At 39.3% G+C, this 27,185-nt stretch overlaps 1 protein-coding gene across 20 annotated transcripts in view; it reads left to right on the top strand.

Moving 5' to 3' along the window:
- Nucleotides 1-27,185, top strand: part of Sarm (sterile alpha and armadillo motif) — a 500,429-nt gene that overhangs the window by 463,797 nt on the left and 9,447 nt on the right. For all 20 annotated transcript variants that reach the window (XM_070087507.1, XM_070087508.1, XM_070087513.1 and 17 more), the window contains 7 exons: nucleotides 12,737-12,988; nucleotides 13,507-14,945; nucleotides 15,150-15,232; nucleotides 17,153-17,246; nucleotides 17,391-17,580; nucleotides 26,448-26,569; nucleotides 26,853-27,122. In XM_070087507.1, coding sequence (XP_069943608.1) covers nucleotides 12,737-12,988; nucleotides 13,507-14,945; nucleotides 15,150-15,232; nucleotides 17,153-17,246; nucleotides 17,391-17,580; nucleotides 26,448-26,569; nucleotides 26,853-27,090 — 2,418 coding nt within the window. In that variant the 3' untranslated portion in view covers nucleotides 27,091-27,122. The remainder of the gene's footprint in view (nucleotides 1-12,736; nucleotides 12,989-13,506; nucleotides 14,946-15,149; nucleotides 15,233-17,152; nucleotides 17,247-17,390; nucleotides 17,581-26,447; nucleotides 26,570-26,852; nucleotides 27,123-27,185) is intronic.

Raw genomic sequence — 27,185 nt, forward strand, 5'->3', positions numbered from 1 at the left:
ATTGAATATCAAATAAATGGGCATTTTAACAAGAACCCAGGTATGCGAGTGCATCCCAGCTCTCGACCACATGTAAAAATACTTAAACAACGGAAACCGCTCGCTGTTACTAGTGGGTCATAGTGTGTTATTTCGCGAAGCCCTAAACCCGTTTGGGCCATTTTATAGTGGTAAGAGTGGAAGATAAATCCCCTGTCAGCTAAACACGGCATGTACGTTGGAGTTTCCTAAGAATCAGTGTTGGATCCCATATTGTTCCTGGTGTGTATTAATGACTTGATAATAGGAATTAATTCCCATAACCTTGGTTACAGATAAAGCAAAAATAATGAGGGTAGTGGTAGGTGAAGGTGAAAGAATACTTCAAAAAGATTGAACATTCAAGTAGTCGAATAAAGGTTTACTGGAATTTAACTCTGATAAATGCAAATTTGAAAACTAGGAGACCAGTTTTTAATTAAAAAATGGAAACATTATTTGAGGGGAAAGGGAGAAAGCTCACAGAAACATTAAATAAAAAGTCATTGGCATAGACATTATCCAGAGCAAGCCACATGAACACACCGACAGAATAACATCAGCAATACAGGCTAAGCTGGCAAACGTAACAGTGGTATTCAGCATTTTAGAAAGACTCCTTTGAAATATGCTGTTTCATGTGTGCGACCCATTCTTGAGTGTGCACCTCCGTTATAAACAAAGAAGCAAACACTGGGTGAACCAGTTGTGGCGGTTTTAAGATGCCATAAAATTCATGAAGAACAGCATCGCACCAGATAGTGTTCGATGGTCGTTCATGAAGTCTTCAGTGTACATGTGCACACATTATAGTGAACGTCTTCAGTATGTACATGTACACGCGTTGCTGTGAGAGAACTCACTGTTGCCAAATAATTCTGTTTGCCCTGCCAGCGGAGTGAAGTCCCCACTGTGTATATTCAAAGTATCTGATAAGACCAAGTAAATACTATATTATGCGTGTAGGCAATGTTTTGGTCATGACCGAATTTTATTTATAAAAGTCAGTGGTACAAATAGCTCGGCTTTAGAAGCTCGTGTTAGTTGATCTGGGGATCATAACACCCCCCCCCCCACCCCTATCCACGGCCTGGTCTCAGATCAGGCCTTCTAAAATAGACAGAAAATAATGGTTTAGAAAGACACGTGAGCAAACACTAGGACGTATTTATTATGTCCTAGTGTTTGCTCACGTATCTTTCTAAACCATTTTGTCGGTATCTATTACTAAGATTTAATACCATAGAAAATAATACAGGAATAAGAACAATTACAAAAAAAAAAGTTTAAGGAAAGGTATATACAAAATGTTAGTAATATTTTATAAAGTTTATCTGTCATCTTTCATGTTCACGAGACGAAGAAATCAGCATGAATAATAGTTTGTGTCCACTAACTTCTTTGTATACTGTGTACTTCTTACGTAATTTGTTATTTTCACAATATGGTGAAATTCTCTTGTGTTCATAACCAATAAAAGTTTCAAATATTTTTGGGACTTTATAGACCTGACAGGATTTATTAAAATATTACATTTACCCATTGTCTTAAATAATATAATCCCATATGTAGCTAAAATTAGAATTGTGGGCGGATAGTGCAGCAGGTGATTATATTGAGGAAAGTGGGAGGCATGTTCGTCCTTGATGGGGGAAGGGGGTTGTGGGGGCGGAAGTTGATAGACACAGTCCTCTCCCCCCCTCCCCTCGCCAACCACCGCTCTCACTTTCCCTCTGCCCCCCCCCCCCATCATCTGATGACTCGCCTCACAGGTATGCCTTTTCAAACAGCCACTATCCCCGTTAATGTCAGCCTCCGTTACCAAAAATAACAAAAAAAGGCACAATACCGTGACTGGAACAACACACAAATAACCCGCACATAGAAAAGAGGAGCTTACGACGACGTTTCGGTCCGACTTGGATCATGTAAATGGTCCGACTTGGACCATTTACATGGTCCAAGTCGGACCGAAACGTCGTCGTAAGCTCCTCTCTTCTATGTGCGGGTTATTTGTGCTCCGTTACCAACTATGGAAATACATGTTAGTAGCGGCCAGCGAAGAGGCGGGGTCAGGAGCTGTGACTCGACCCCTACAACCACAATTAGGTACATGGTATCAGTGTACATCAGTGGTGTCAGAAATCTTGGTACCTGCAGTCGTCAATTAATGAAAGGAAGAACAGATATTCCGGGTCCAGCAGGACCGGAATGTCTGTTCCTGTTTATTTATACAAGGTAAGAGAAGGGAACACAGCTATAGGCAGGTTCACAGCGCTGTATAACCCTAGTGGGTTTAGTGCTTGGTTTTAACTATAATAATAATAGTCAGGTTCAGACACGAGCATTGTGCACTTACATTTATTTATTAAGAAGAAGATTGATTAGCAGGGTGCAAGCAGAAGCAGATGGGTGGTTTGGTAGGGGGGAGGGAAGTGGTAGAGGCAGTGAGCAGACAGGGTCACCTCGAAGAGGAAGTTCATCTATCGTAAGGTCAAGGTCACTTTCAACTTTCTCCTAACAATCCACCTTGTTAGCGAACCAGAGTGACGTCATGGAATATGAGCACTCGCATGGGGAAACAGTACTCAGTCATGGGATCTACAACCTTAATAACAAGCGCTATTGTCCACTGTAACATAACAATATTTTTTAAATTTTAATTAAACTATTTCAGTCCTAGCAAGTCAATTACTTTATTTTTACGGAAGAGGTAACTAAATGTAGGGAAAATATTAGAGGCCGTACTAATAGTCGAAAATGTTCAGTTACTCGTGGGGCGTCGCCAGGGTATACAAGGTCAGGTAGGCCTGGTTGTAGTGATGTCAGGTAATCCGTGCACTTCTGGGGAGACAGCTGAGTGATGAGTGATAGCGAATGTTTCCTTTGTTTCTCTCTCTCTCTCTCTCTCTCTCTCTCTCTCTCTCTCTCTCTCTCTCTCTCTCTCTCTCTCTCTCTCTCTCTCTCTCTCTCTCCTTCGTTTGAAACGGCTGATGTAATAAAAAAATGGGATAAGTTCAGTGATGGTGCTATTTCTTGACAGTTTTGAAAGTGAAGAGGCGGGACCAAGAGTCAGAGCTATTCCTTCCTCTCTCCTCTCTCTCGCAAACTCAGAAAGCGAGTTACACTTTTAAAATAAATATATTGAATGTGGGATAGATAAACGGAACAATTTCAGCAGTATATTCAAGGTTGTAGAATGCATGAACTTTTTTCCGACTTCTGTCTTTGAAATTTATTATAAAACGTCTACTTAAAGTTACCATAAAATCCGCTTAATAAAATGTTAGTCTGTAATGAGTAATAGTGCAGGGAGTTGTTGCTAAGACCACTGCCTCTAAGTTGTAGGGAAAGCCATCGGCTGTTGGTACTGACAACCTATATTGAAAGGAGAGAGAGGCGGGTGTGTGTGTGTGTGTGTACACGTGTGTGGAGTGCCAGAGTTAAGTTGAAGGTCGTGGTGTGGGGTACGGGTAGGTGGGAGATGGTAGGAAGCGTGCTCACCACCAGTGCCCAGTCTATCGGGAACTGTGGGAGCTGCACAACCCTGCGCTACACCACTACTATTATTACTGTTGCTACTATTACAGTAGTTACTGCTGACCTTGAAAGAGGCATCTTAGTTTTGATAAGAGTGCTCCTCCGAAATGCCAATGAACTATAGTGCTACTGTTACTTTCCGATATTTTACGGTGAACGAAATGCTCCTTGTATGTATTTATGAAGGAAACTTAGTACTGCATAACTAAAATAAAAGAAAATGATATTTGTTAATAAGTGAAGATCAGTGGTTATATAACGATGGGGACATCGCTGTGATGTGAACAGAACAAAGTATGTTTCGATGTGTCCAAACTTGGACATTCTACAGAGCTCGGTCCAAGTTGCAAAAAATATTAACGTAACAGCAGTTTTTTTTTTCAGTTAATTTCCTGAGACGAAAACATTAACTGTTTAATACCAAGTATTTTTTTTATATGTCGAACTGAACGTTTAAAGAAGAAAATATTAACGAAGTTCAAAAAACGATGCTTAGACAACTTTATTTCCCGGTCACACACCAGGCCTCTTAAAGTGAAAAAGAAATACAACAGAAATAAGAAATATTACGAAACAAACATAAAACTGTATACTGAATGAAAGTATAAGTGTGTAAGATTACCTGCCATCTAGCATGTTTGTGAAACTGAGAGAAAAGGCCAGCAGTCTTGCCTGAGTGCGCTCCTGCACTCAGTGCAGATAAATACAGTGTGCTGATATTTATGCAGATAAATACAGAGTGCTGATAAATACATTTTAAACACTTAGCACCAAGAAATTATTTGACTTACCCTCCACATAATGGTCCTTTTATGATGATATTGATCTTTAGACAAATTATGAGTAAATTAAGCACATTATGCAAGTAAATTTTATGTATTATAAAGTGTTGCGTCAGTGAGAGGGGTTAAGTTGCATCAGAGAGGGGTTGAGCTGCGTCAGTGAGGGGTTGAGCTGCATCAGAGAGGGGTTAAGTTGCGTCATAAGGTGTGAGGGAGAACCACTCTAGCTAGATTTACTAGGTAAGTGCAGACGGCGCCGTAGTCTGTTACCTCAGTTGAGTGTATCAGTGTCGATGACTTAGAGAGAGAGAAACCCTCTTCCTCCCCTCCCCTCCCTGCAAATTTTAATACCCCGCAGTGTTTCATCATACAACTGCTTGGAGGTGTTAAATATCAGGCCATCATTTATCGACATCAGGAAGCAAGAGTTAAAAGAGTGTGTGTGTGCTTCACTGAGTTGTGTTTTCGGGGGTCGAGATCCCGTTCCAGGCTCCACACAATAGACTACTTTGATCGGAATCGCTGATTTCTGGCCTCTTGGGCCTTATCATATATACTCTTGAAGCACAAATAACCCGCACATAGAAGAGAGGAGCTTACGACGACGTTTCGGTCCGACTTGGACCATTTACAGTCAGTGTGACTTTGTAAATGGTCCAAGTCGGACCGAAACGTCGTAGTAAGCTCCTCTCTTCTGTGTGCGGGTTACTTGTGTATCGTTCCAATCACGGTATTGTGCCTTTTTTGTTACTCTTGAAGCTATGTAATGAGTTTGCCTCTACCTCATCTAGGTCATTCACTTTTCAGCCTCTTGAGACTAGAGAAATACTTCCTTACATCCCTATATATCATCTGTGTCTTCGGCTCTTACCTTGTCCTCTTGATCCTGGTCCTCTTAATTTAAACAGTCTGGTCTATAAAGTCCCCTTAATATTTTGTATGTCGTAATGTCTCCTTTGTCATCTCCACCAAGGTCGTTAGGTTCAGTTCCTTGAACCTCTCTTCACAGTGCTTGCCTCGCAGTTCTGGTACTAGTATGGTTGTCAACATTTCGAACATCTTCACGTGCTTGATTATGTGTAGGCTCCAAACTGAGACTGTCTATTCAGTGATTGACCTAACATGTCTTACTAAACTGAGACTGTCTATTCAGTGATTGACCTAACATGTCTTACTAAGGTTCTGATGGATTCTTTATTCAAGCTCTTGAATGTTACTGTGAGGTTTGCTAGTCTTGAATGTGCTAGCGTTATACGGTTTTTATGTATTTCTGGCTGTGTTAGGTGTTTATATTCACACCAGGGCTCTTTTAACTCTGATATGATATTTGCAGCTTTTCAGCGCACATGCTGTACTGTCTGGTCTGCTCTCACCTCCAGTTCCCATGACCTGCACGTGCAGGTGTTGAGCTCAAGAAGCCAACTTGTTTCACCACATCTGTAGTGTGTGTAAAAGAGAGAGACTACTAGTGGCAGGTAATGCAAAAGCTGCGAACATATAATAAAAGTAACGTTTCTTGTCAATCATTGGGCAGAGGTTTAAGACCCTTTAACTCGTTGTACTGAATTACCCACTCTGGTTTAGCGCTTTACATCACTATCTCAGTAGTAGTACCAGTTCCTAGTAACCAGTTACCAGTAACCAGTGTACCAGTAGATGGCTCACTACCAACCGTCTGCGTGAATCACTGACTGATTATTCATATTGCTCCTGACCATAGCAGGATTTCAAACACCCATCACCCGTAGGCACTTTGAGAGTCAGTCGAAGATAGGGAGCAGAGAGAGGCCGGTCGGCTGTTTTACCCTCATCACTAGTCACTCCGTCTACCACTCCAGACTTCAGTGATAATTTTCTGTTTAGAGACATTTTTCTTGCATTTAAAGACATTTGCGTGTGTGAGACATTTATAGTGAATTTCTTGTGTACTCTAAACATTGTGTTTTCATTGTAGACTCAGTGTTTCTTGACTCATTATTTTTGCAATATTTTTTCAGTGTTATCGCTCATCTCATATTTTTTTTATCTGTTTTTTTTATCACTTCTATTGTGTAATCCCAACATTGAGTTTCATTCGATGAGTTGTACTATATTATACCTTGTATTGCATTACAGTTTTATTACAGTTTCAATTACGTAAGCTTCCATTCCAATATTCTACTTATGTATGTTATAATGTTCAATTGTTGTGTACTTTGACATTGTATAGAATCAGCCCAAGCCGTACACCTGCCGTCTCTAGTTTGTATTAGTTGCATGTTGGGACGACATACGTTAGCGTCGCCGAGCTCTCAGTAGTACCAGTTCCTAGTAACTAGTTACCAGTAACCAGTGTACCAGTAGATGACTCACTACCAACCGTCTGCGTGAATCACTGACTGATTATTCATATTGCTGCTGACCATAGCAGGATTTCAAACACCCGTCACCCGTAGGCACTTTGAGAGTCAGTCGAAGATAGGGAGCAGAGAGAGGCAGGTCGGGTGTTGGCGCTTTCCATACTTCCCGTTATATATTATACGTACTACCAGCCTACGTGAGTATTTTTACCCATCCACGTTATCGAAAACCCACTTGACAACTACCTAAGTCTTGGAGACACTGAAACGATACCTGTTATGTTTCTTAAACAAGAATACTCTTTCGAAAATTTGTGTGGTAGATTTGTTGATTATTATTCGTTGGCTTCAAGCTATAGCTGGCTCTCTTGTGTGGTCTTGAGGACCAGTTCTACCTTAGGATCGCTCTGGAGCCTGACGGGACTGTATACATTCAGTCATATGTTGGCAGTATGTGTAGTCTAGTCTGTTAAGTTTGGCTGAATGTTCTACGTAGTGAAACTGCAAGCAGACTAGGTTGCATGGGTATAAGTGTTGGGCACTAGTGCGGACCCGAGGGACAGAGTGGGTGTAAGTATTGGCTGATGCCGCGGCTCTGCGGCGTGCCAGTCTTAGAAAATTAAGGTAGGTGGTTGGAGGGAGGAGGGGAGTGAACTGTGGGTGTGGGTGTTGGCAGGTGAAGCAGCAGTGTAGCCAAGGAATGAGGAGGTTTTAGTGTAGTGTTAGGTTGACGCAGAAGCAGAGTGGGTGTGGGTCTTGGCTCATGCAGGGACAGCGTGGGAGTAAGTGTTTCACATTGGACTAGTGTACATGTGGGCAGTGTGCTAGTGAAGGACCATTAGCATTGTAACACAGTGGAAAGGGTCGCATTATGTGAACAAGTGTGTTGGTTTAAGGGTTCATGTATCAGTGCTGATTACCCGGAGGCTCGGTGTACTAGGGCAGAGGAAGTGTAGGTGGGACGATGATCGCATTATGAAGTCTGGGGGCTGTCTCCTGACCCGGGTGCCTCGGATGACCTACTCGGTTATTAAGCATCCGCAGGCCTATTTCAGCTTGTTTTTTTCACCCCATTAAAAACAAAGGATCACAACACAGTATCCTGTTAGGAGGAGGAAGAAGAGAGAACAGGATATGATGGGTGGGTGGCAGGATACCCATCACCCCTGGCGGTTTACATTGATCTTGCTCTATATATATCCACAGTACTCTTCTAGTAAGCTTTTGACACTGAAAAAAGACACTTGTGAACCATTTAGGAATCTTTATTACGGAAACGTTTCGCCAGCCAGTGTCTTCTTCAGTCCATCACAGAAAGGAACGGTGGAAGATGAGGATTTTGAGGTAATCAGTCCCTCAGCCTGAAGTCGATATGCTCATTTCATGAATCTTGAAAAGTACAGCATATGCGCGGTTTTTTTTAACTATTTACGTCGTTTTGACACAGTACTTAGCAGTAACTGCATTTTTTTAGCATTTAAAAAATTATACCAAATGAATTATGTCATTCAAAGAAATTGCATTATTTATTCCGGTATTTTTTTTAGAACGTAATAGTTTAATGATTTCCAAATCTGAGTGCATTTATAAGCTCTATTCACAAACTTAATTAATATTAATAACTCAGTGTTTAATGAACTTTTTGGCATACAGTATTATGTTAAGTTTGTCAATTAGTCTGTGATGAAGGTTGGGAAAAGTGCTGTCATTCAAGATTATTGATTATGAACATCAAAATGGTATACAATACCGACAGGTTGTTAGGTAAGACACATATGCAACAGTTAGACAACTTTATTCCGAAACGTTTCGCCTACACAGTAGGCTTCCTCAGTCGAATACAGAAAGTAGGCAGGAACAGTAGAGATGTGAAGACGATGTAATCAGTCCATCACCCTTAAAGTCGTAGAATTTGAGGTTGTCAGTCCCTCGGCCTGGAGAAGTTCAGTTCCATAGTCAGGAACTATCTGACTATGGAACTGAACTTCTCCAGGCCGAGGGACTGACAACCTCAAATTCTACGACTTTAAGGGTGATGGACTGATTACATCGTCTTCACATCTCTACTGTTCCTGCCTACTTTCTGTATTCGACTGAGGAAGCCTACTGTGTAGGCGAAACGTTTCGGAATAAAGTTGTCTAACTGTTGCATATGTGTCTTACCTAACATTATTGATTATCTTTTCCGTATAAAATGCATCAATGTAAACAGACACGTGGCAAATCAAAGGAACGTAAACAGTGCAAGCCTTTATTAAAAACTGTTTCACTCATTGCAACCTTTATCTCGCTTATAGGAGACTTGATGAATAAGAGACGTGGAACACTTGGGTATCTTTATTACCAAAACGTTTCGCCTGCACAACAGCGTTCTTCAGTCGAATACAGAAGTGATTTATGTACTGGAGACGGTGGAAATAGAGAGATGTCATCCCTGTATTCGTCTAATGAATTTGTTGTGCAGGTAAAATATTCGGCAATAAAGATATACTCAAGTGTTGGACATGTTTTTGTGAATTCTACAGATGAACAGCAAGTTGCAGTATTCAGGACCAGGGTATTTGGTCCTACTCCCTGAACAAGAATCGTCACTTGGAGATAAATTTCTGTCCGGTGAGAGTTGGGCGCCTACATCTCACCCACAGCCACCTGTTTGCAGATGTTCCTGACGAACACGGGTTAGGCCTCGGGGAACTTTTAGGGGAGTCTTTTGACATTAATATTTTAATGGGCTGGTTATTTTAACTTGGGATGATAGTATTTGTTTCATTCGTGCTAGTAGTTTATTTATTAATTTTATCTTTGGCTTTCTTATGTATTCATTTATTTTATTACCAAGATCACTGAATGATCTACATGGCAAAGCGCTTTTCAAATATCAAAATTATCGGATCACAGATGGAACTATATAAAATAACTTGATAAAGGTCTCTCTCTCACTGAGTGAAACTTTGTGTTAAATAAAGGCTTAATTTAAGGGTCTTTGATTTACCATGTAGTGACACTGGTAGAGCTCGTCGTACGCTTATCACCATCATAAAGTACTGAACCCACAAAGGTCTTTGTGTAACACAAGGACATTTATTATGGAAACTTTTTTCTCACTAGGATCTTCGTCATTCCAATAACTACACAATATTCGAATGACAAGCTCATAGTGAGCGAAACTAGTATAATAAATGTGTCATTGAGCCAAGAATTTTAGGTAGCTTGATACATAGGTTGGACGGGTACACGAGAGGGTGTGGGGTGAGGAATTACGCATGTGCAACACCTGGGTGTCTAATGTTTCGCCAATCAGAGGTTTCAACAATTCAATACAGAGGTATTTAAAGGTGTTTAAACTGAAGATGGTAGAATATGAGGTAATCAGTCCCTCAGTCTTGCAAAAAATATACACAGAAGACAATGAAAGGTGAGATAATCGGTCCCTCAGGTGTTAGCACCTTAATGAATTGGAATAGTGTTCGTCAAGACTAGGGTACCGAACAGAGGATTCCAGGCTGAGGGACTGAATACCTAATTTTCCACTGTCTTCTGTGGAAAATGATAGTCACTGGTTGGAGAAACATCATCAAACAAAGATACCCAAGTGTTTTGGGTATTGTACACCAATACTGTAAATGTGGGTCGGTGGGTGTGGGTTGGACCTGCTTAACATGGGCCAATAGGCCTGCTGCAGTGTTTCTTCTTTCTTGCTTTTGTGTATACTAGTAATGCACTTGTATTGTTTGCATACCTGTCAGTATACTACCATTTTTTACCTGTATTTAGTTTTTTATTTTTCATAGAAGCATCAAGATAGATATCATGCCATCTTATTAAATCAATGTCGATTTTTTTTTATTATTAACAAGGAAAGTAAATAGAAAAAGAAAATTCTTCACATGAATGTTTGGACTTGCCTGTGGTAACCTATGTATGGAAAAATGGCCTTGGTAGATGGAGCTCGAGAAGTAATGATTTCGTTTGAGGATGGGATTACGTGAAACTTGTATTGTAGCCGACTGTTGAACATGGCAATACCATAGTGATACTTGCAGATGCATTTTATGCCTTTGAATGTGACAAATCAAACAATGGTGATAGTAATACACCAAGTGTAGTAGAAAGTTGTGATTGCAAAAGCACCTGGTTGTGTAGACATACTGCAAAACATGCACAAGCGTCGACGTGTGAGTGATAGTGTGCTGGCTGGGGTGCTGCCGGCACTAGGGCTCAAGAAACACTCTAGTTCCCTTAACACCAAAGGTGGCCACCTGGCCTCTGCCTCCACCCTTACCTCCCCGCTTCCCTGGGCCGTTATTAACTTCGACATATTCTGGGTGTTGCTCAGCCCTAATAGCCACTGTGGCGAGCGCTTAGCGAAGACGTGTGGAGTACGAGGGGGATGTGGCTCTCGTGCCCACCCTCACTCCTCGCCAGGTGGGCCCCACACTTGTCATGGAGCCCACACCTGCCAGAATGCCCCAGCAGTTGGAGGTAGCACCACGTGCCAGGGTTTGTCTGGTGGTGGTCACATGAGCATCGACTCGCCCACCACCATCCACCAGAGCCACAACTCTCACCGTAAATTTGGCGTTGTATCTCGTGGTAAAAACTCTGCATCTTCAACTAATAGTTGTGCAAGCCACAAGGTGTGTAGTGATGCCCCTTGCTCACCCCCACCGTCTCTCTATCAGTGTGGAGCTGATGAGTATTGTGGGCAAGATAGTCAAGTGAACCACGATGGTGTGGGGAATAACTGGAGCACTGGACAAATGGTCCAGGGCTCCAGCTCCTCTTGCTGTTGCTGCTGCTGCTCTTCTACCAGATGTCAGGCGCAGGCTATCAAGGAGGTACGTGCATAAACCAACGCTAAAGTTTATAGCAATTATCACAGTTTTTACCGAAAGACCAGTTTCATTATATAAAGTGTATACTTGTGTAAAAATAAAATATTATGTATTACTATGGCATTTCGTGAACGTTCAGGTCGTATTTTAGGCTGGTCAAATAAATATTTAAAGGGTTTTTATAAAACTAAATATATATCTGATATACCTTTGACGAGTTTTGAGTTTTCCTACTCCACAGCCTGGCCCTGGACCAAGCTTGCATGGTCAGCTAGGCTATTGCTGCTGGTGGCCCACAAGTTTTAAATGAAAATCTTGGTAAATGCATGAAGGGAATTATAGTCGCAGTCTACCTGGTTAATTCAGTCTGTATACACTGCGATATACCTCTGCACAGTCATATGCATCTTTGTGTATATACCCTGTTTGGTGGTTATTGACATGGAGGCATACCCATTTTTTTTTTTATTCGCCGGTACTCTCTCGGCCCGGGTCTTTTCCAAGTAGTGGTGACCCGGCCTTGGCTCCCTATCTGGGGAGTGTCTCGAGACTTAAGTCTCCCATGGGAGGAGGTACAAGTACCCCCTCATCCCCATGTTTTAAGAAAACCCCTATAAACATTTTTATGAAGAATGAGACACTTGTGCAACATTTGGGAATCTTTCTTGTGGTAATGTTTCACCAGCCAGTGGCTTCCTCATCTAACACTTTTCTTCTCTGAATTGGACCGAAGCCACTAGCTGGCGAAACGTTTCCAAAATAAAGATTCCCAAATGTTTCAAAAGTCTCATTCTTCAACTTGTCAGTTTTCCAAAACCCTTTACATCACAAACACTTTTATGGACACTTTGCTCATTGCATTATCATTATTTATTATATAGCAAAATATGTTGATACTTATTGTCAGTTCAAAACAAAGATAAGCTGTTTATCTTAAAATTAGACCTGATTGTATTTACTGTACTTCCGTTTTGAACACGTGCACATTTACTTTTATATAGTGTATATATTCTTAACACTAACTTATTTTTATTATACTGTGATTATTCAGATTATGTAACACCATTCATAATATAGCACTTGCTTACCATAGGCAATTTTAATTTTGTGCATACAAACCAAAACTTGGCAATCAGTCTAGGCATTATTTTCAATAGTGCCAACTAGCACCTTTACTTTAGGAAGATGAGTTAAGGATTGACTTGGTTATGTTGTATTACAGGAGGCACGGCAGTTGCGTGCAGGTGAGGTGGATCATCGCGAGGGCTCCCAGGTGAAGGGTGCCACCATGAGGGTGGCAGGTGAGGGCTTCTCTGCCCACACCTCTGCCCTCAGTGAGCAGCAGCAACGGCTCACAAAAACTCCGGCAGGCACCATCAACCAGGAGTCATCCAGGCAAGCAGCCAAGTCAGGCCTCACCATCAAGACCAAAGGCGTGTGTACCAAGCAGTCTTCCTCCATGACTGCATCACAGGTATGTATGAGTTTTTGTGCTATGAATTTGTAATTCTTAATTTTGAAAAGAACCATACCACGGGATGGGATAGAACCTGCCCCTGGTATGGTTTGTTTGCAATCATGTCATTACGATTTCGTGAGTCTTAATTTTGATTCCTAAACTTTATTGAAAGTAGTTTTACAGTTCATTATTGACTTTTATTTATGTCTAATCACAATTTTTGTAATACAGTATATGATATACAGTACAGTGGTACCTCAAGTTTCGAACAGCTCCCAACTCAAACAGTTATGTAAGTGTAATTTTGTAAGTGCTTTTGTAAGTGTATTTTTGGGGGTCTGAAACGGACTAATCTAATTTACATTATTCTTTATGGGAACAAATTCATTTGGTATCGGCACTTGAACAGCCTTCTGGAATGAATTAAGTTCGTAACTCGAGGTACCACTGTATTACAAAATGTATATGATATACTGTATGTAAGTTTGAATACATAACCATAGTATTTTCATCTTTTTATTTTATCCTTCCAGAGCAATGTGAACATCACCGGCTTCGAGGACTTAGACAACCTTAGTGCTTCATCTCAACCTGTGGACATTCAGAATGCTATTATGCGTTATTCTGGTGTGATGTCGTCCTTTGTTGATCAGTTGAAGTCTCTAACTGTTAATGAATGTCTTAAAGATGCTCCCCATCTGCTAGAAAATATTGATGATATGATGAGAAAAGCCTGGTCAGTTCCCATTTATGGCCATGAATTGGGCTTTTCATTATGTAATGTTTTGAGGAATAATGGTGGTATGGACATCCTACTTGACAACTGTAGGTCTGATGACTCAGATTTGAAGTTTTCAAGTGCCAAAGTGTTAGAACAGTGCCTCACAACAGAAAATCGAGGATATGTAGTTGAGAAGGGACTAGAAAATGTAGTAAATGTTGCCTGTGATTGTACAAGGAATGGCACTTCTGTGGACAAATCTCGTGTGGGAACAGGCATTCTAGAGCACCTGTTTAAACACAGTGAAGGAACATGTTCGGATATCATACAGTTAGGAGGTCTAGATGCTGTGCTGTCAGAATGTAGAAAATCTGATGTTGAAACTCTGAGACATTGTGCTGTAGCTTTAGCAAATTTGTCTCTCTATGGTGGATCAGATAATCAACAGGCAATGATACAGCGTAAGGTTCCCATGTGGCTCTTCCCTCTTGCTTTTCATTCTGACGACAACATCAAATATTATGCCTGTCTAGCAATTGCTACTCTCGTTGCCAACAAGGAATTGGAAGCCGCTGTTTTACAGTCAGGAACATTGAATCTTGTAGAACCATTTGTTTTGAATCAAATTCCAGATCAGTTTGCCAATTCTACGGTAGCACACAGACATGGACAGAGTCAAAGCTGGCTGCAACGACTTCTGCCAGTACTAAGAAGTAAAAGAGAGGAAGCCCGAAATTTGGCAGCTTTTCATTTTTGTATGGAAGCTGGTATAAAAAAACAGCAAGGAAACATTGAACTCTTCAGAGAAATTGGTGCTATTGAGCCACTCAAAGAAGTTGCTAGTTCTCCTAATGCCATTGCCAGCAAGTATGCAGTACAGGCACTTCGTCTTATAGGAGAAGAGGTCCCACATAAACTAAGTCAGCAGGTACCATTGTGGACACCTGAAGATGTGAAAGAATGGGTCAAGCAAATTGCATTCTTACAGTATGGTGACAACTTTGTAAGTTCACGAGTAGATGGGGATCTCTTATTACAGCTCACAGAGGAAAACCTTCGTGATGATATTGGCATAAAAAATGGCATTCTCAGGCAAAGATTTATGAGGGAATTAAGAAAATTGAAACTTCTTGCTGATTATTCATCTTGTGACTCCACCAAGCTGAATGAGTTTATGGTAGAAATTGATAAAGAATTTGCAGAATACACTTACCGCATGCTGCGAGCAGGAGTCACTCGAGATTGTCTTCGGTAGGTACTGTGCATACTGTAATTTCCACAAGTCACACACATACTGTTCATTTATATGTACTTTAAATTATTTACAAATTAAATATAAATTAAAATTTACCCTGAAGTACAGTAAGTTCTTACTAAAACATATTCACTAAATATCAAGAGGTCAAGTAAATTCATCATTCTGTAGACTGATTTCATGATAAATTTATTTTGCAGATATCTCACTGAAGAGCAGCTAATTACAGAATGTGGTATTTACAATTCAATTCATCGACAAAGAATTAGAGACACGATATTGAGTGAGTATAAGTTAAGATGCAAGTTAAATGGAAGCATTTATATTTTTTTCATTTCATTGTCATTTTAGATAAAATGATATTTTCTTAAAAATATGAGGTTATCATTTAAAGTTTAGACATAAAAAATTGTTTACCTTAAGAGCTTACAGTGCCTATCATATCATTGACTTGTTAGGTGTGCATTAAATAATGGCTTTTATTGCATGCAACAAACATAGGATATGAAAAGCTAAAAAACTGTGAGTAACATTCCTCTAACACAATTTTCAATAATCTAGTTTTACATCTTGATTTTAAGACACCCTAATTCTATAATTAGTATGCTTATCAAAATATTCAAATGTAAGTGTTTGTCTCTAGAAAAATGTTATTCATGGCATGAAAATATAATGTATACGTATACTAAAGTGCTCTGATATCATAAACTGAACCTTAATATTAAAGACAATCTGACAAAGTACTAGCCTTCTGAATTAAGTTTAAGAAATATTTAGAATATACTACGAGTATGTATAAACATACATACATACATTGTGTGTGTGTGTGTGTGTGCGTGCATGTGTGCGTGCGTGCGCAATACAGTCGCAAACAGGCGATCTTAATGTAGAACAAACTACACAGGGAAGGAAATCTTTAGCTCTAGATCTTTTGCATTCTCGTGCATCATCAGGAGCTTGCAATGTAGCAAGACAGCAACAGATAGGAGGGGAAATTCTCTGAGGCAAGGCAGAAGGTAACAGTGGCAGCCCATGGCAGAGTCAGTGTGCAAGGGGCTTGGACATACAGCAGGCATGTGTGAGCTTGTTAGATAAGAGTGAATGGAGATGAATGGTTTTTGGGACTTAATGAGCTGTTGGAGTGTGAGCAGGGTAATATTTTATTAAGAGATTCAGGGATACTGTTTATTTTTATATAGTCAAAATTGAATAATGGAAATGGGAAGTACAGTGCATGCACTTTAAAGGAGGGGTTTGGGATATTGGCTGTTTGGACATCTAAACAGTCACATTTAAAAAGACAGTGATTAAGTGTGAATGATGGTGAAAGTGCTTCTTTTTTTGGGTCACCTTGCCTCGATGGGAGATGGCTGACATGTTGAAAATTTTTTTTTTGTTATTTTCAACAAGTCGGCTGTCTCCCACCGAGGCAGGGTGTATACTGTATATATCTTTTATTCATTCTGCATGTATGTACAGTGTGTGTATGCATGTATAGTATGCAACAGATCCACAGCTCGGTCTTTTGGACTGTCACCAGTCTTCAGAGGCAAAGAAGTGAGAGAATTGAGACTCCATGAGCCGTTGTTGTCATGGGGACATAGCAGGCAGAGACAGAAGATAGGGAAGCACCCTACACAGGCATCCAAGAAATGGTTGTCAGAGTACTTAGCAAAATTAAATGTTTTCTAACAACACAAAATTTGACATACAACTAATGTTGATTTTAAGAGATTTGATTATTTTAGGTATTGGCATATGTGTAACAAGAGTTTGCATTATTGAACTTAATGACTCAGGAGACAATAGAACCAACCAAAAAATTGGTCATACTTCATGAATGAATGTACATAATGTAGGGATTCATTTACAAAATTTTGTATTAGCTTAGAATACTTATTAAAAATCAAACTTAATTTTGCCTCTGTGATGACAGGTATTATTTAATTATTATTACTACAAGAATCAAAACTAAGTGCTAAATCCACTAGGGTCATACAGCCTTTGTTATTTAATAATTGTAATAGCAAAACAAGTGTAATACACAGCTGGTGTGTTAAAAATACATAAAGTAAATGTGTGCATGTGTATGTATATTTGTATAATGTTTGTGTAATCTTGTATATGGAAGGTAGTGTTGAATCTTTTTTTTAATGCTCAAACATGGCAGATAAAACCATAATGGTAGCTATTTGTATTACAGATGACAGTGGACAACTCCAAGATGCCAATTCTCTAGATAAGACCCTAGATGTTTTCATCAGCTATAGACGTTCTAATGGTTCACAGTTAGCAAGGTAAACATGTACTGATATTATTTTTTTTATTATTTTTTTATATTTAAATCTGAAAAAAATGTACTGATATTATTTTTGGATTATTTTTACTTATTTAAATCTGAAAAAATAAAATTCACAATGATACGTTTTTTGTCTTTTCAGTTTACTAAAGGTCCATATGCAGCTTAAAGATTTCTCTGTATTCATTGATGTTGAACGATTGGAGGCTGGGAAATTTGATAACAATTTGCTAAATTCAATTCGACAAGCAAAGAACTTCCTCTTAGTCTTGACACCAAATGCTCTTGATAGATGCATTGGTGACACAGAATGCAAAGATTGGGTTCACAGGGTATGTATACAGTATGCAGTGTTTGCCATGCTCAAGCAGTTATTAATTTAAAATTTGGTGCAGATTTACTGGATTTCATATATAATTGCTTCCTGTAAAGTGCACAATACAGTACTGGGTATTTTGCAATGGAGCAGGAACCTCCACAGGCATCTGTAAGGCTCTCACGCTAATGGCTTTTTTTTTTTAGTCTGGTGTATCGCTCTTCCAATAGGTGCTAGCAGGAGTTACAGGTGTTGTATGATTCAGGGGAGAAAGATCATGTCAAGTCAAACATTAAAGTGACAGTGCAATTCAGAATGTCACAGGCTTGAGTGTCTTGTAATCAAAGCAGGTTGACATAATATGAATGGGAAAGGGGTAATGGTAGTTGCCAACATCAAATGTGGCTATGAAAAAAATCTGTAGTGTTGCACATTGCATCACTATACATTCCAGCAAGATATTGAACATTGGCAGAGCTACTGCTGGGAGTCAGGGTGGATAGACATCTGACACTTTAAAGCTGTTTGGAACAGAAGATATCACATAAATGAAAAATGTTGGGAATCTAATTTGAGTATGAGAATTAGTGGAATATTAGTGTAGGCAATAATGGTGTAACACTGAATTACAGTCCAGTATTTTAAAGACAACTCTTGAAAAAAGTTACTATTTATACATGGCTTGTAAATTTATTAGTCATCAGTAGTAGTTCCTGCATTACAATAGGTTTCACTGCTGATTTGTAGTACAAAAATTAGTGGTAATTTACCTTTTGATTGCATTTCCATGTTCAGTTTTGTTACATAGTGAAACAAATGTAGAGTATGTAAAATGAGCAGTCAGATCAACCTTTGACTGCTTCATATTGCTTTACAGTAGGTCCCCCATTTACAATATTAATGCATTCCTGATAGTTGTTCATAAGTCTGTTGTTTGGAAAGTGGAGCTGTACTCTCAGACACATGATATAATCAGAGGTGCTTTCCAGAACTGTAATATCCTGTATCTAATTTCATATACTTCTAACAAAATTAAATAACAATTTTCTATATAAAATTCAGTTTCTCTCTCTTGCCTCCCTTTCCTTTCCTTTCCTTTCCTTCCCCTCTTATTCCTTACCTCCATTCTATCTGGGATGAAGAGGAGAGGATACCTGATAATTATACAAGGTACATGAAGGCCTATTCCCAGTGCTACACACTACAATAATGTGCTGGTAAGAAAGAGATGTATGGGAGGTACTGTAAAATAAATCCTGTGAAAAGCAGGGGTACCATGAACACAGTAAAACAAGTGTCATCATTCATGGTCCAAGATTATTCATCCTGCTACCAGCAGATACCCGAAATATTGCTGAAGCACAAAGTGCCAGATCAACTAGACTGTGATGCTTGTGTAGGCCAGCTGGCCACCAACAGCTATAGCCTGCTTAACCCTTTGACTGTTTTGGTTGTATATATACGTCTTACGAGCCAGTGTTTTGGACGTATTAATACGCATAAATTCAAATCAAGCAGGAGAAAGCTGGTAAGCCCACACGTGAGAGAATGGGTCTGTGTGGTCAGTGTGCACCACATAAAAAAATCCTGCAGCATACAGTGCATAATGAGAAAAAAAACTGACCGTTTTTTTTATTTGGATTAAAATGCCGACTTTGAGGTGTATTTTCGTATAGTATTTATCGTTGTATTCTCGTTTTCATGGTCTCAAGTGATAAAATGGAACACATATTACAGAAACAGAGATGATTTTGGTTAGTTTCACGATGAAAACGACCTTGAAATTGAGCTCAAAGTACTGGAAATGTTCGATTTTTACCAATGTTCAGGAGTAAGCAAATCACACCACACATCCAATACACGTCAACTGGGGAGTCTAATATTCTTTCACTAGTGCACTGATATTTATACTATTTTTACAATAATACAGTTCTGCATAACAGTAAATTTTGTATTTTTTTGTATGAATAAAAAATCAAAATAGAAAGCAACAGTAATATAAGAGGGGCCTAGAGATGCAGCTAATGAATAGAGGATATGTTATTTTAATGCCAAGAATGTCTACATTGTTTATTCTGGACCCTATTTTGAAATTGGCATCTTTTTTATTTGCGTGAAATTGGCCAAATTGCCAATTTCTGACCACTTGATTGGATATTTCAAATCTGTAAATGGGCAGTTTCTTGTACTCAACTGATAGAAAAAATGGAGTTCTAAAGAAATAGCTACGAGTTTGGTCAACAGGAACAGTGGAATTGGTCAAAAACAGGGCTCAAATTCGGCGAAATCACCGATGCGTATATGTTGCCGAGACCGCTAACTTCGCGGGACCGTAATTCCGTGAGTTTTCGACCAAATTTCGTACTTTTGGTGTCATTACCATCGGGAAAAGATTCTCTTATCATTTCATACGATTTTTTTTTTTTTTTTCCAAAAATTTTGTGACATAGAATGACAGTTTCAGAAAGGGGCTTGCGACAGTCAAAGGGTTAAACAGGCAATCAACAGAAAAGTCTGGCTCAAGGCAGACCTGCAATAGTAGAAAATCTTTCAACATCAATCACATGCATCTCCTCCTCTTACATTTAATTCCTCGCTCCCAATACTGAATAAGACACATGCAGCACTAGTATCTACATTGGCCAAAAAGTTTCACTTGTGCAACAGGCATTTTAAGTTGAATACAAAACTGGAGACAGTAGTAGTTTTGAGATGATGAGTCCCTCAGCTGTGGTAGGTAGTTCTTCAAGCCTAAAGCAGTGACTTGCAGCCAGACCTTACATACAGTACTGGAGTATAAGTGAGGTGTAGCATCTGGACATGACATCACAGGTGAGCATGACCAACTAGTGGAAGTGAGTCATGCTAAACATTTGTTTGGCAAAGGAACTGCAGAAACTTTCCCTGTACTAAGATACCATGGTGTTGCTATGTCATGTAGCTAAGTGTTACACATATCTCATTCATTAACTTATTGGTATTGTATGCTATCAGTATTATGATACTCTCTCCCATCATATTGACCCTCCAGTCCCACTTTACTTTTGCTCTCTGGTTTCTTTCTTGTATTCCACCCCTTGTTGTGCTCCAAAAGATTCAAAGTTTATTCTCTATAAGGATTACAATGCTGAGTTTACAGAATTTGGTTATTGTGTGGTTTACATGTAGTAAAATAATAATTACAGAGTGTACCACTAGAACACCTAGCATGGCTAGGCATTTCGGGCAGACTTAAATTAAATCTTAAGTTTAAAATATTACAAAATTATGAGGTAAGTTGGTATTATGGCTAAGTGACTAAATACTAGTTTGTGAGTTTAGCAATGTGAATGCTTTTGTTTTGGCACTATACATAGTTTCAGTATTGGAGTATCACAGGTCAACTTATGACTAGTTAAGATTCATTACTTTGAGATTGAGATGGATATTTCTGTTTATGGTCAAATGGGCGAGTGAGTGTAAGTGTTAACCACCAGGTGGTATTCGTGTAATTAGTTGACAGGGTGTCTCAGGGAGATAAGATGTTTTCTGATGGTAGTTTTGAAGGTGATGAATGTGTCTGTAGTTTTAGAATTTTCAGGTAGGGTGTTCCAGATTTTAGGGCCTTTGACATACATTGAATTTTTGTAAAGGTTTAGTCAGACACGGGGAATGTCATAGAGATGTTTGGGTCTGGTGTTGTGCCTGTGGGTTCTGTCACAACTATCAAGAAAGTGTTTTAGGTCAAGGTTAATATTGGAATTTAAGGTCCTGTAGATGTAGATTGCACAGTAGTAAGTGTGGATGTACTGAACAGGGAGTAAGTTTAGATCTATGAAGAGTGGGGGGTGTGTTGCCAGGGATGGGATTTAGTGATTATTCTTACTGCGGCTTTTTGTTGGGTTATTATTGGCTTTAGGTGTGTTGCTGCAGTTGAACCCCAAGCACAGATAGCATAGGTGAGGTATGGATATATAAGTGAATGGTATAGTGTGAGAAGGGCAGTTTGCGGCACGTAGTATCGTATCTTGGAGAGGATCCCAACCGTTTTGGATACTTTTTTGGTTATGTGTTGGATATGGGTGCTGAAGTTCAGGTTGTTGTCGAGGTATAGGCCTAGGAATTTGCCCTCATTATGCCTGGCAATTAGAGTGTTGTCGATCTTAATGTTAATTTGTGCATCTCCTGCTCTGCTACCAAACATAATGTAGTAGGTTTTGTCAGTGTTAAGCGCAAGTTTATTGACTGTCATCCAAGTCGATATTTTGATCAGCTCCTCATTAACAATGGTGCTTAGCTACCCACACCACCCCACATTGTGTTTAACCACCTGCACCCTGTGTCCACCTTAAACCACACCATTATTATGGCAAGGGTATAAGGTGCCTAAACATATGGTAAGGTGAAGGTTACTGCATGCCTGAGCTATGAGGGTAGGGGTGTAAGAGTTGTCACCTCACTCACTGACCACTTACTGTACACACACACCATTCAAAAACAGATGTAATTGTTATATGTAGCTACAGTTTTTGACTACACAAGAGAGTCCAACACATATCAGTAACTCGAACTCTCATAAAATATCAATGTATATGTTGAAAAATACATAGGAGAAATATAATTTAGCTTTAAGAAAATTTGAATTATTGAATCTACAGTTATATTATTGATATTTATGAAATAAATGTGAATTTTATACACATGCATAAACTGAATATATGCAAAATATAATGCATTTGATAAAATTACAGAGAAAACTATTAAAAATATTTTGTTTAAAAATTTGCAATGGTTGTAACTTCAGACTTGTGTTTGTAAGTCATCAATTCCAAAGGGCCAATATTGTAAGTGCAGAACATCATAAATTGGAAGTTAGTAGGTTGGGGACCTGTATTTATAATTTTGCATAATGGATCACACTGGCTTAAATTCATTATCACCACAGTAGTAGAATCAAATTGCTAAATTCTTTTTTTTTCATAAATATACTTACAACCCAATTTATAATAAGATTGTCGGGAGGATTTATATGCCTTGTTATGAGTTAGTTATGTTATGTTAGGTAGTAGGTTGGTAGACAGCAACCACCCAGGGAGGTACTACCGTCCTGCCAAGTGAGTGTAAAACGAAAGCCTGTGATTGTTATACATGATGGTAGGATTGCTGATGTGTTTTGTCTGTCTCATAAATATGCAAGATTACAGGCATGTCTTGCTACTTCTACTTACACTTAGGTCACACTACACATACATGTACACATTTATTTATACACACTCATCTGAGTTTTCTTTGATTTTATCTTAATAGTTCTTGGTCTTATTACTTTTCCTTTTATATCCATGGGGAAGTGGAATAAGAATCTTTCCTCCGTAAGCCATGCGTGTTGTAAAAGTCAACTAAAATGCCGGGAACAATGGGCTAGTAACCCCTTTTCCTGTAAAGATTACTAAAAAGAATAAGAAGAAGAAAATTGTCAAAGTGGGAAGTCTGAATGTGTGTGGATGTTGTGCAGATGATAAGAAAGAGATGATTGTGGATGTTATGAATGAGAAGAAGCTGGATGTCCTGGCTTTAAGTGAAACAAAGCTGAAGGGGGTGGGAGAGTTTCAGTGGAGAGGAATAAATGGGATTAGGTCAGGGGTTTCAAATAGAGTTAGAGCTAAAGAAGGAGTAGCAATAATGTTGAAGGATAAGCTATGGCAGGAAAAGAGGGACTATAAATGTATTAATTCAAGGATTATGTGGAGTAAAATAAAGATTGGATGTGAAAAGTGGGTTATGGATGTGAAAAGTGGGTTATAATAAGCGTGTATGCACCTGGAGAAGAGAAAAGTGTAGAGGAGAGAGAGATTTTGGGAAATGTTGAGTGAATGCGTGGGGAGTTTTGAATCAAGGGTGAGAGTAATGGTGGTTGGGGATTCCAATGCTAAAGTGGGTAAAAATGTTATGGAGGGAGTAGGTAGGTAAATTTGGGGTGCCAGGGGTAAATGTAAATGGTGAGCCTTTAATTGAGCTATGTGTAGAAAGAGATTTGGTAATAAGTAATACATATTTTATGAAAAAGAGGATAAATAAATATACAAGGTATGATGTAGCACATAATGAAAGTAGTTTATTAGATTATGTATTGGTGGATAAAAGGTTGATGGGTAGGCTCCAGGATGTACATGTTTATAGAGGGGCAACTGATATATCGGATCATTATTTAGTTGTAACTACAGTTAGAGTAAGAGGTAGATGGGAAAAGAGGAAGGTGGCAACAACAAGTAAGAGGGAGGTGAAAGTGTATAAACTAAGGGAGATTTGTCCTGTTTCCTGACGAACCTTACCTAACCTAACCTAACTAAGGGAGGAGGAAGTTCGGGTGAGTATAAGTGACTATTGGCAGAAAGGTGGGCTAGTGCAAAGATGAGTAGTGGGGGGGGTTGAAGAGGGTTGGAATAGTTTTAAAAATGCAGTATTAGAATGTGGGTCAGAAGTTTGTGGTTATAGGAAGGTGGGGGCAGGAGGAAAGAGGAGTGATTGGTGGAATGATGAAGTAAAGGGTGTGATAAAAGAGAAAAAGGTAGCTTATGAGAGGTTTTTACAAAGCAGAAGTGTTATAAGAAGAGCAGAGTATATGGAGAGTAAAAGAAAGGTAAAGAGAGTGGTGAGAGAGTGCAAAAGGAGAGCAGATGATAGAGTGGGAGAGGCACTGTCAAGAAATTTTAATGAAAATAAGAAAAAATTTTGGAGTGAGTTCAACAAGTTAAGAAAGCCTAGTGAAAGTATGGATTTGTCAGTTAAAAACAGAGTAGGGGAGTTAGTAGATGGGGAGATGGAGGTATTAGGTAGATGGCGAGAATATTTTGAGGAACTTTTAAATGTTAAGGAAGAAACAGAGGCAGTAATTTCATGCACTGGTCAGGGAGGTATACCATCTTTTAGGAGTGAAGAAGAGCAGAATGTAAGTGTGGGGGAGGTACGTGAGGCATTACGTAAAATGAAAGGGGGTCAGCTGGAACTGATGGGATCATGACAGAAATGTTAAAAGCAGGGGGGGATATAGTGTTGGAGTGGTTGGTACTTTTGTTTAATAAATGTATGAAAGAGGGGAAGGTACCTAGGGATTGGCGGAGAGCATGTATAGTCCCTTTATATAAAGGGAAAGGGGACAAAAGAGACTGTAAAAATTATAAAAGAATAAGTTTACTGAGTATACCAGGAAAAGTGTACGGTAGGGTTATAATTGAAAGAATTAGAGGTAAGACAGAATGTAGGATTGCGGATGAGCAAGGAGGTTTCAGAGTGGGTAGGGGATGTGTAGATCAAGTGTTTACATTGAAGCATATATGTGAACAGTATTTAGATAAAGGTAGAGAAGTTTTTATTGCATTTATGGATTTAGAAAAGGCATATGATAGAGTGGATAGAGGAGCAATGTGGCAGATGTTGCAAGTATATGGAATAGGTGGTAAGTTATTAAATGCTGTAAAGAGTTTTTATGAGGATAGTGAGGCTCAGGTTAGGGTGTGTAGAAGAGAGGGAGACTACTTCCCGGTAAAAGTAGGTCTTAGACAGGGATGTGTAATGTCACCATGGTTGTTTAATATATTTATAGATGGGGTTGTAAAGGAAGTAAATGCTAGGGTGTTCGGGAGAGGGGTGGGATTAAATTTTGGGGAATCAAATTCAAAATGGGAATTGACACAGTTACTTTTTGCTGATGATACTGTGCTTATGGGAGATTCTAAAGAAAAATTGCAAAGGTTAGTGGATTAGTTTGGGAATGTGTGTAAAGGTAGAAAGTTGAAAGTGAACATAGAAAAGAGTAAGGTGATGAGGGTGTCAAATGATTTAGATAAAGAAAAATTGGATATCAAATTGGGGAGGAGGAGTATGGAAGAAGTGAATGTTTTCAGATACTTGGGAGTTGACGTGTCGGCGGATGGATTTATGAAGGATGAGGTTAATCATAGAATTGATGAGGGAAAAAAGGTGAGTGGTGCATTGAGGTATATGTGGAGTCAAAAAATGTTATCTATGGAGGCAAAGAAGGGAATGTATGAAAGTATAGTAGTAGTACCAACACTCTTATATGGGTGTGAAGCTTGGGTGGTAAATGCAGCAGCGAGGAGACGGTTGGAGGCAGTGGAGATGTCCTGTTTAAGGGCAATGTGTGGTGTAAATATTATGCAGAAAATTCGGAAAAGGTGTGGAGTTAATAAAAGTATTAGTCAGAGGGCAGAAGAGGGGTTGTTGAGGTGGTTTGGTCATTTAGAGAGAATGGATCAAAGTAGAATGACATGGAAAGCATATAAATCTATAGGGGAAGGAAGGCGGGGTAGGGGTCGTCCTCGAAAGGGTTGGAGAGAGGGGGTAAAGGAGGTTTTTGTGGGCAAGGGGCTTGGACTTCCAGCAAGCGTGCGTGAGCGTGTTAGATAGGAGTGAATGGAGACGAATGGTACTTGGGACCTGACGATCTGTTGGAGTGTGAGCAGGGTAATATTTAGTGAAGGGATTCAGGGAAACTGGTTATTTTCATATAGTCGGACTTGAGTCCTGGAAATGGGAAGTACAATGCCTGCACTTTAAAGGAGGGGTTTGGGATATTGGCAGTTTGGAGGGATATGTTGTGTATCTTTATATGTGTATGCTTCTAAACTGTTGTTTTCTGAGCACCTCTGCAAAAACAGTGATAATGTGCGAGTGTGGTGAAAGTGTTGAATGATGATGAATTTTCTTTTTGGGGATTTTCTTTCTTTTTTTTTTTTTTGGGTCACCCTGCCTCGGTGGGAGACGGCCGACTTGTTGAAAAAAAAAAAAATGAGTAATGATCTGCAGTAATTTTTCTTAGGGTCCAATATACAAAATATCTACTTTGTGTATGTTACAGAACTAATATTTGTCCTTTTTCTCATGAAGGAGATTGTGGCAGCTTTACAGTCTGGATGTAATATCATTCCCATCATTGATAACTTCCAGTGGCCAGATCCTGAGGAACTTCCAGAAGATATGCGAGCAGTCTGCTATTTTAATGGTGTCAGGTGTGTTGTGCTTAGAGTGATTCTTTTTTAATAAAAGCATAGTGAAAAAATTCAGTATTATCGTGAGCACCGTGCACACTTAAGGAAAAGTACCTTGTTGGTGAAGGGCTCTTTATTTTAGCAATGAGTTAATTGAGTTCCTCAAATCAAACCTGAATACTCTCCTGCTTCCCCTTGAATATTATTTATTATATTTTTATTTTTGCAATGTGAGTAATAGTTTGTATCTCAAAATTAATGATTGAATTATCATAATAATTTTCTTCCTATTTAATTTTTTCAGATGGATTCACGATTATCAGGATGCGTGTGTAGATAAAATGGAAAGATTTATGCGTGGAGAGTGTAATGTGCGTGGTGATGGACCACTCGGCCGCTATGTTAGTAGAAGTGTGGAGGGAGGCATGGCTACTCCAGGCACACCATCCACATTACCTAGAGCACCCCCACTCTACCAACGTACAACAAGTACTGAGAGTGGCAAGGGATCATCGTGTTCGGACAAAGACCCTAAAGACTGACGGGGCGACCCTGCATTGGTTAAACATAGAAGGTATGAACAGGGCTGATGGTCATCCCTTTTTTTCCTCTAGAAACTGCCTTTTGCAACAACAAC

This window comes from Cherax quadricarinatus, chromosome 22 (assembly GCF_038502225.1).
Source record: "Cherax quadricarinatus isolate ZL_2023a chromosome 22, ASM3850222v1, whole genome shotgun sequence".
NCBI lineage: Eukaryota > Metazoa > Arthropoda > Malacostraca > Decapoda > Parastacidae > Cherax > Cherax quadricarinatus.